The sequence below is a fragment of the Zootoca vivipara genome, chromosome 2 (genome assembly GCF_965207765.1).
Source record: "Zootoca vivipara chromosome 2, rZooViv2.hap1.1, whole genome shotgun sequence".
NCBI classification, from domain to species: Eukaryota; Metazoa; Chordata; class Lepidosauria; order Squamata; family Lacertidae; genus Zootoca; species Zootoca vivipara.
Window position 1 is genome coordinate 3,300,738 of NC_142584.1, and position 10,670 is coordinate 3,311,407.

Consider the following 10,670-nt stretch of genomic DNA (forward strand, 5'->3'; position numbering starts at 1 on the left):
TACCGTATTTTGCTTTCCACAGGCTTGGTAAAGGCACCCACAAGGAAACTAAGGATGGAGCAGGGCATGGAGTTAGGCGTCAAAAATGCAGGGGTGCAACAATGTATACTCAGCATCACTTTATGCAGGTTAAAAGACGCCTGATTGATTTTTGCAAGAAAGTAAGTTTTGAGGACAGTCTGGGGCCACAGCCGGTTTGGACAGAACAGTATGTATGAGATCCACCATGGAAGGAGGGTGGTGATATAAATGCGCCAGATAATAAACAGCCTCCAAGTGACCAGGCAGGGAAGATTTACAAAATCAAATATTTAGAGGATTCAGAGGCAGCTGGTGCAGGCATGTGTGGCAAGGCAGACAAACTGAGAAACCATTTGAGTGGCCAAGTAACTTTCACGTGCTTCCTTCTTGGACACTGGATCACCGCCCTGCAACTGTATTTTTACCAACAGGTCCAATATTTGCCCACTCACCCACCCCCACCCCCTTCCAAAATAAGGCTTGCAGGAGCAGGAAACCGACACCCACGCAAGCAGCCACGCATGTGAAAGCGAGAATGCGCAAATATTCCGTATGAGCGCATCCAAGGCAAGAGGATTGGGGCATGGTTGAGGTCCTGCGATCCAAAAGCTCGCCCCTTGTTTTGCCGCTCCTTTTCTTCCCCGGGGAGCTTCCCTGGGGAGGAATCCCGGAGCCCCCACTGACACCCCATGTAAAACGGCATAGCCTAGCTCTTACCCAGGCGGGCAGCTCGCTCTGCCCCAGGCTTCGGCCCAGCCCCGTGGCGCTCACCGCAGCCTCCTCGTCTCCCAGGAACAATCCGGCCGCTCGCAGCGATCGCTCCTTGCTCATCCGCCGGCCCCGCCACCCCATGTACAGGGCCACGCCGGCCACCACGAAGCCCAGGCTGAGCCCCGCCCGGCCCGCCAGGTACACGGGCAGCAGCCACAGCAGCCGCCGCCCGATCGCGCCCAGCGCCGCCAGGGCTTCCGCGGAGCCGATGCCCCCAGGCAAGCGCGAGCCGCTGCCGCTGGAGCCGGAGGAGACCCCCGTGGCCGGATCCGGCGCCGCTGCCGCCGCCGCTTCCTGCTCCGGGGCCAGCTCCATGGTGCTCCCGCCTTGGACACAGCAACCCGCGAGTCTCGCACTGCGGATAAGCGAGCAACTCGCCAGCTCCCGCGGCTGCTGCAGTCCGGGAACGAGTCTCGCTCCCTCCGCCCGCGGATTGGAAGGCGAGGTTCCGAGGGTGGAGCCGAGCTCGAGGCTGGGCGGGACGCCGCGCCCCGTGATTGGGCACAGGAGGAGGTGGAGCCAGGCGGCGGAGCGAAGCCGCGCCCCTCCATTCCGATTGGGCAGCTGCCGTTCCAAGAGAAAGAAAGTAACGAAAGCCTGGCACCTCCCCCTTCCCTCTCTCACTCTGCAGTTCCTTCGGGGCTGAGTGCTGTCCGCACGCCCGGCAGACAAAAGAATCGACCCCTTCTTTCTTTGAAGGGCTCCGATGGGTCTTGGGCCGGGAGAGAGGGAGACGTGGTAGCCCTTCTGTGGTTCCTTAGCCTCAGGGCGCAGTTCGAGGAGCTGTTGCTGTTGCTTCTTTTAATTACAAGAGGTTCCAAAGCAAAGTTTCCCAGCGCATTAGCAGCGCGCAAGGCTTCCTCCTCCCCCTATTCCAGCCCATTCAGAGAATCGTAGAGTTGGAAGGTGCCCCTAAGGGTCATCTAGTTCAACCCCCTGCAATGCAGGAATCTCAACTAGATCATACATGACAGATGGCCATCTGACCTCTGCTTAAAAACCGCCAATGAAGGAGAATTCACCACCTCTTGCGGGAGTCTGTTTTACTGTCGATCAGCTCTTACAGTCAGAAAGTCAGTTGGTTAATTTCTGTCCCGCCCCTCACCCGAGGAGCACAGGGCAGTTGACAATAAAAAAGCACAAAAATACGTAACAAACAAAAATAATACCCCCCCCCCGAATCTTCACAAACTCTACATATCAAAGCAATGCACACCTGTGTTACGGCAACAGCAAAGGTGAGGCGCCGCATGTGAATGGCTTTTGGATGTTGCTGGACTCCAACTCCCATCAGTGCCAGCCAGCAAGACAAGCGGGAGGAATGATGAGACTCATAGTCCAGCAACATCTGTCCCTGCACTGTCCCTGTGCAGTGTACAGTCATACCTCGGTTTAAATACGCTTCAGGTTAAGTATGGACTTCCAGAACCAATTACACTCATACTTTGGGTTAAGTACTCTTCAGGTTGAGTAGTACCCATCTGGAACGGATTAATCCAGTTTCCATTACTTTCAATGGGAAAGTTCGCTTCAGGTTAAGTACAGACTTCCGGAACCAATTGTGTACTTAAACCGAGGTACCACTGTAATAGTGACTACTGTGTGCAGAGTTAATTTCCCCCACTGTGATTCAATAAACCACATTCATCTTTTTTACACTTCTCTTTTCCAGTGTAGCAAGACTTCTTGCTTGCTTGCTCTTTATAGCCATTTACCAGAGCTATCCTTCTGTTTCTGGAATTACAGTATATGAAAATATAAGTGTAGTTTGGAATGTTATTCAAATTAGCTACTCAACAGTTTTAGAGAAAGGAAATGACTGAATAGGCCATTGGTATTGTACTCTTCTCAGCACCATGTGCTTATATTAATACAAATGTTTTAATTTTACACTCATTTTTTTTTAAATGAAGTCTAAATATATAGGGACTATCCATACAGCATGCTACAATTTTAAGGGCCTTTGTCACTATTTGCCTCATTTTAACCACTAGCTGTCAGCCCAAACTTTGCTATCCCCTCTTGATTTGTGAAGATGATCCTGTATCTGTAGGTATTTTAGAAATGTGTCCTCAGCACGTCCGTTGCCTTTGCATAATTCTGATGTAAATCTCATTTAGTTTTGAACCAAAACATGAAGTGTGACATGAGAAGCCTCTAATACCCTCTCTGTAAAGTTGGAGAACCTCTCCCTTTAAACAACACTTGTTTAGACTTATGAGAATTCAGTGAGATCAATATTTCTAGTTGGAGTCTGAGGCTTCATTTAAAGTCCAATTCTGTAAACTGTTCAGGAACCTTCATTACTGGGTAGCATATTTCACCGATTTTCATTAAAAAAATCAATGAAATTAATACATTCCTCTTTAAACCTCAGTAACCATATTTTTAGGCATTCAAAACTATCCATGGCAAGGTATATATTCCAATTACCTATTTGTTATTTCATTGAGAAATGAAATAGAAAATATATGATTATGTTAAATAACCACAACTTTTGTAGTAAAATTCTAATGTCATGTTGACGGGTATCTTTAATGCTGGTGAATTCTCTAGATGGGTTCCATAGACCAGCTGCAAGTTCAAGGGCTGGATGTGCAATTACAAAAAACATAGTAACATTTTATCTTTTATCAGGCAAACTGTACTGGCTTTATCTTATTTGCATGTTGCAGCTCTGCATACATTTCCTCCTCTTTCCCACTACCCCCACACCAACAACTGTGCCATTTACCACTTCCCTGCTACTTAAAGGTAAAGGGACCCCTGACCATTAGGTCCAGTTGCGGATGACTCTGGAGTTGTGGCGCTCATCTCGCTTTACTGGCCGAGGGAGCTGGCGTACAGCTTCTGGGTCATGTGGCCAACATGACTAAGCCGCTTCTGGCAAACCAGAGCAGCACACGGAAACACCGTTTACCTTTCTGCCGAAGCGGTTCCTATTTACTTGCACTTTGACGTGCCTTTGAACTGCTAGGTTGGCAGGAGCAGGGAACGAACAATGGGAGCTCACCCCATCACAGGGATTCAAACCACCAACCTTCTGATTGGCAAACCTAGGCTCAGTGGTTTAACCCACAGCACCACCCGCGTCCCTTCCCTGCTACTTACTGAAACACAAACAAACAAACACACTGTCCCTACATCTGAATTCCCAAGACTGATGCATTTGCCTGCTTGTAACACTGTATTATAAGGGACCCAGGTGGTGCTGTGGGTTAAACAGAGAGTCTAGGGCTTGCTGATCAGAAGGTCGGCGGTTTGAATCCCTGTGACGGGGTGAGCTCCCATTGCTCAGCCCCAGCTCCTGCCAACCTAGCAGTTTGAAAGCACATCAAAGTGCAAGTAGATAAATAGGGACCGCTCCGGTGGGAAGGTAAACGGGGTTTCCGTGTGCTGCTCTGGTTCGCCAGAAGCAGCTTTGTCATGCTGGCCACATGACCCGGAAGCTGTCTGCGGACAAACGCTGGCTCCCTCGGCCTATAGAGCGAGATGAGCGCTGCAACCCCAGAGTCGGACACGACTGGACCTGATGGTCAGGGGCCCCTTTACCTTTACCTAACACTGTATTATGAAGACAAACACTGTCCATGAGGATTTGTGCGACTTCTTCATGCTCTGTCAAACAAGGTTTAATTTAAGCAGTACACTGAGGCTCAAACACATTGACAATAAAGCAAAAAATCATATAAAAAGTTGTTTTTCTTACTACGAGGCACAAATGGGCAGGTCACAAGTGCTGGAGAAGAGGGCACCAAAAACAAAGGCAAGACCTTCTGAAACAGGCTTGAAGATCTGCATCTTTCTTTTCAGAAATAATCTCTCTTGCCATTCTTTAAACAGATGTGGTCCAACAGCATCCTCTTTCCATGTTTATTGCGCTCATCACCTAGGAAGCTGCCTGACACCATGCGTGTTAAACAGCTGTATGCATTCCTCTAATGCAGTGGTCCTCAAGCTTTTTTCTCTGGGCAACAATTTCAGAATAAAAATTTGCTTGCACCACACCAAATTATTTATTGATAAGAAATACATTGGAAAACAAAAAGAAACAGCTCCTAGCAGTGCTTGATTTATAACACAGAACACAACTACCTTATACTATGATCATGGGGACCTCAGAAAGTTTAAAACAATGCAGCTACATAAGAACACGAATTATTCCTAAAATACAATATTGATTGTCCTTAAATCCCCATGGCACACCAGTGTGATGCATAACATCCCTTCAGAACCACTTTTCTAGTGAATCCTCCCCTACCCCTGCAAAAAAGAAAGAAAGAAAGAAGAAGCTATATAAATGGGCAGAATTAAGTCCTACAAATTTCATAGGAGCTACACTGACCTGCTACTTGGGAGTGTTATCTTACCATTCTGCCAAGGAATGCTACAGTAATACATTTGATATTTGGGTGTCACATTACTGGGTGGGGATTTGAACCTAGGTCTAAATTGACTCCTTGACAACGATAATATACGTATTTGGTATATTATATTGCAGTTGTTTATCTGGCATGGTCCTGCCAGAGAGCTAGCCAATTTTACACGTGCAAAAGTAGTAAACAGAGCAGTTCGGAGATAAACAGACTGATCCATCAAAAACACACATTCCTGCAGGAATTGATTTTGTGGAATTCCAACTGAAAAGTGTGTGTGTGTGTGTGTGTGTGTGTGTGTGTGTGTGTGTGTGTAGCATTCGGATCTTCCATCTTAGGCAATACAGTAATGTATCTTGCTTTGGCTCTGCTGACCAGCTGCCACGGCAGCTTCTGGAATGGATTCTTTGGGCTCCTTCCTTACCTACACTAGACTTGAAGCAGGCATAGACAAACTCGGCCCTCCAGCTGTTTTGGGACTACTGACCATCCCTGACCACTGGTCCTATTAGCTAGGGATGATGGGAGTTGTAGTCCCAAAACATCTGGAGGGCCGAGTTTGCCTATGCCTGACTTGAAGTAAGGGGTGGGGGGAATGAAGGCTTTTCTCTCCATGGCTAACCTATTTGGGTTTACAAGCTGGTGCAGATCCCAGGGAAGTTCACATTTTTTACTTCGATGACCTGGAAATTGTGCTACAGAATACACAGACATTACAGAGCTAAAGAGGGCTGTGGTTTGCTCAGCCACCAAGGCTCTGCATTGTTATTGCTGTCAGAAGCAAAAGGAAAGCCCAGGAAAGGGATAGGATTCCTCCCAAGGTCACCCTGCGCATCAATAACCCTATTCTTATGCAGAGTGAGGTGTGCAGCTCGAAGGCACTGAAATCCTCATGCTGCACAGGATCAGGCTCCCTTCCCTTTTCACATTTATAGACTATTCATGTGGCGCTTGGCAGGAATAAATACTTCCTGCATTAGGTGATTACATTTCTCATAAGCTTATCTTGCTAGAAGCATTTTTTGTGCAACAGAGTAGCTGTTACTTGCCGAGCAGATATCACAGGATGTGCAAATAAGCTTTTTAATACACAGCTGACATCTGAGGCCATCTTGGCTTACCCGTTTTACTGTTTAACCTAAATTACAGACAGTCCCAGAACCCTGTTACAACACAAGAAAAAGCACCATTAATGATGCCACTTATTGAGGTCTTCATCAAATATTATTGGCACTGAAATTCAGAGTTCTGTATTAAAATGCCATACAATTAGTGTCATGGACTGGCTGGACACAGAGGAATAGTGAGAGTCACCAGCTGGGGAACCCCCAAGGGAAGAAGGCTCAAAGCCCGGGGAGTGGTGGTGGTGGGGCAACAATGAGTGGTCAGAGGAAGAAGAGGGAACAGACGGGGAGGAGGTGGTGTTGGAAGCTGAAGAGGTAACAGGATTTAGTGAGCAGGGAGAGTCTGTGGCAGAGAGAAGTCCAGAAGCAGAAGCAGAAGCAGGAAAGTGGAAGGACGGAGGCCAAGAGGCAGAGATGAGTCAGGCTGGTGAAGAAGCCAGGGTGTCTTCCCCTCCTGCTGTGACAGCCTCCTCTTCCCCCAGGACCCAGAGAGGTATGAAGTGAGAGGAGCAAAGGTGGGCATAGCAGTGGAGTCTCCAATTGGTTGGGAAGGACCTTGGGGAGCAGGAGTCAGGAGCAGGTCAACAATAAAAACACCAGTGTCAGGGATGTTAATTCTTTGTTCAAAGAAACCAAAACAATTCAGGCCTAAACATTAGGAAGAACTTCCTGACATTACATTAGGAAGAACTTCCTGACAGTAAGAGCTGTTCGGCAGTGGAATTTGCTACCAAGGAGTGTGGTGGAGTCTCCTTCTTTGGAGGTCTTTAAGCAGAGGCTTGACAGGCATATGTCAAGAATGCTTTGATGGTGTTTCCTGCTTGGCAGGGGGTTGGACTGGATGACCCTTGTGGTATCTTCCAACTCTATGATTCTATGATTCTAATGATCTCAACAACTCTCCCCAGTAGGTTGCAAGGACTGAAAGTCCCCATCTTTCCACAGGTGTCTAGGTCCCCTCTTCTCCAAAGTATTTCCAAGCAACCAAAAAATAAAAGCTAGAAGACAACTTTTTACCTGCGATCCTTTAGGAGATGCTTGCTCATGTTGCCACTTTCAATTACAACTGGGTAGAAATTATGGGAGGAACAAGAACATATTGTTATAGGGAAAGGGAAGAGCACAGACACCCACATGCCGCCCCCCAAAAGCTGGCTATGGGAGGGTCAGGAGAATCTCCAGAAAAGCATGCTGTGGAGGGGAGTTTCCCGTCTCCCACTCAATGAAGAATTCAAACTCAGGTTGCAGTGTCTACCAAAATCTTTAATGCTCAGATCAGTGTGATAAATGGGCAAAATGCTGTTCAAAGGCACAGCAGGTGCTACACATAGCCAAGCAACCAAAGACATTGATACACGAACAACACATACCCCAACTTAGGAGCTAACCCCTCTTAAGCTACTGCAATGCGCTCTACGTGGGGCTACCTTTGAAGGTGACCCGGAAACTGCAATTAATCCAGAATACAGCAGCTAGACTGGTGACTGGGAGCGGCCGCCAGGACCACATAACACCAGTCCTGAGAGATCTACATTGGCTCCCAGTACGTTTCCGAGCACAATTCAAAGTGTTGGTGTTGACCTTTAAAGCCCTAAACGGCCTCGGTTCTGTATACCTGAAGGAGCGTCTCCACACCCATTGTTCAGCCCGGACACTGAGGTCCAGCACCAAGGGCCTTCTGGCGGTTCCCTCACTGCGAGAAGGAAAGCTACAGGGAACCAGGCAGAGGACCTTTTCGGTAGTGGCGCCCGCCCTGTGGAACGCCCTCCCATCAGAGGTCAGAGAGATAAACAACTACCTGACATTTAGAAAATACCTAAAGGCAACCCTGTTAAGGGAAGTTTTTAGTCTGTGATATTTTAATGTATTTTGCTATTTGTTGGAAGCCGCCCAGAGTGGTGGGGGAAACCCAGCCAGATGGGCGGGGTATAAATAAAATAATAATAATAATAATAATAATAATAAATTAAGCCCCCTCCCCAATAAAATATTTGAAGGGGCTGGCACTGGTAGAGGAACAGGGGTGTGGGGGGAGCACACTGCCCCCGGTGGCACAATCCCAGTGGGGTGCCATTGTGGCTGCCCCCGCACTGGGCACCACACCCCTGCAGGCGGTGCACCATGCCCCCTTGACGCATGCCACGCCCCTGTGGGCAGCACGCCACGTCCTATCGTTGTCGATTTTCAGAGCTATCAGAAGCTTAGGATGAGGACAGGTGACAGTTCTCTGTACGAAGGTGTCCTCTATTTGAATGGCCCTGCATTCCAGGTCTGGTTTAAAGATACAGAAGGAAGAGCAGGGGCCCTGAAGTTGCCCATCAACAGATATCACCTTGGCAGCAGACTAAGTACAAACACAGAGGCAGAGTCTTCCCCACTAGAGTGAGATGTATAGTATTCCCTTGTAGAATTATAGGGTGACATAACACATCCGTCATAATATCATATACCCAACTAAGTTGTACTTGGAATCACTGAAATCAATGGGTCTAGTGACTATGACTTAGTAGGATATAACCTACTAATATTTTTAATTGCGCCTCTACACACAGCATATGCAAATTGGTGTCCATTCATTTGGCCAAGTGTCAATGGCCACTCTAAGAAGACATGTCCAATTTCTGCAACTGGGAGTATCTAGGGATGCAATATTGCATGTTCAGTCAGGCCCTTTTGTTTTCTCCTGATCCTGAGGATGTTCCGTCTAACTTGGGGATTTTACTCAATCCCCTTGTGGGTTTTTGAGATTTCCTACAACACCTGGCCTATCTTGTCAGCCATAAGGAGGTGGGGCCTTTCAGATATTATTGGATGGCAACTCCCTACATGCCTGATCATTGTCCATGCTGGCTGAGCTGATGGGAGTTGTAGTCCAAAGCAGCCAGAAAAGGCTCCTGTTCTTCACCACTGAGGAATCTGAAGCCAACTTACTTGGGAGTAAGCCCCAATGAATTCAATAGGACATACTTCTCTGGACACAGTTGGGATTGTGCTGCATTTTGCTTATTCAAAGCAGCTTTTTTAAAGGAGGAGGAGGAGGAAACGGGAGCAGCAGCAGCTGGAATTCTCAGGCTGCACAATATTAGAAGCCTGAATTTGCACAGAATAATTAGGGGTCAATATAAATCATCAGCTGAACAGTAAAAACAAATGTGGCTCCACTTTACATGGCGCATAAGTGTTTTTATGTACCAGGTCTGTGCTCTTTCCTTTAAAAGAAGACCGTAGCAGATCTGATTACATCTGCCTTTCCGTTAGAGTTTAAACAGAATATGCAACAAGCAAATATGGAATTGAGCCAGGTTTGTGTTATAAAATACACTGTCGTAGGCGAAAGCTCAGCTCCAGGCTCTCAATCCAACTCTTGGTAAATAAATATCACCCAGGGGCTATCGTGCCATCTAGTGGCACAAGAGTATTGCAAGACTGCCGGCTTGTTTTAATGCGAAGGAGCAGCACAGACACCTGTGGTCCCAAGGCTGCTTTAAGTCATTCATTAAGATTTCTAAACCATTATATTTCTTGTGCCCAGAGAGGATGGCAATATATCACAACATCCTCAGCATTCTTAGTTATTCCAATTAAATGTTGTTAAAAATCAATCACACCAGAGAGGCAGTTTCCCGTAGCTTAGCCTTCCCCAACCTGGTACCTTGGCTGGGGCAGATGGAGCTGGAGCTGCAGTCCATTTTCTGTGGCAGCCCCTGGGCTGTGGGACTCCCTTCCCACAGAGGCGCATCTCGCCCCTTCACCAGGAACCTTTTGCTAAATGCTGAAGACGCACCTCTTCCCCCTGGCCTTTGACACCTGACATATGCATTTTCAGGACTCACCCTATTCCTGTGACTGTAATTGGTTTCAGCATTTTTTAATACTAATTTTTAAATTGTTGTCACCAGCCATGGGATCTGCTAGTGAAGGACAGGTAAAACAACAAACAAACAATCAATCATCGCAGCACTGCAATTTGTGCTCCTCTCATGTAGCACACAGTGAGACTGAAGCATCGGATTGCACTCTAGAAAACAAAACACAATTTGCCCTCAAAATTCTCAGAGATACAATTTGTGTTTTTAAAGTGAGAGTGTATTTTGGCCAATTATACTATTGCTGCTCGGACATATTCCTTGTTTTACTTTAAGTTTTGATCTCATATTATTTAAAATACTTATTTTATATCTGATCTTTGTTGCTGGTAAAATTATGTTGAGCATTTCATGAAAAGGAGGCAAATCTATTTACTGCAGGTTAGATTCCTTGGTAGAAGAAAAACTGGTACTTGTGTTCCCCAAGCACACACTTTAGCAGTTATCAGAATATTCAGCTGTGTTTAATATTTCAGATTCACCTACTTAAAAAAATATCTGAGAATATTCTG

General features: G+C 46.8%; 1 protein-coding gene across 2 annotated transcripts in view; it reads right to left on the reverse strand.

The window, feature by feature from the left end:
- The window catches only part of ESYT1 (extended synaptotagmin 1), a 59,067-nt gene extending 57,851 nt beyond the window's left edge, over positions 1-1,216 (reverse strand). Inside the window, exon 1 of one of the 2 annotated variants that reach the window (XM_060272151.2) lies at positions 739-1,216. In XM_060272151.2, coding sequence (XP_060128134.1) covers positions 739-1,107 — 369 coding nt within the window. In that variant the 5' untranslated portion in view covers positions 1,108-1,216. The remainder of the gene's footprint in view (positions 1-738) is intronic. The other variant, XM_035102821.3, reaches the window with a different exon arrangement.
- Between the last annotated feature and the right edge of the window lie 9,454 nt (positions 1,217-10,670).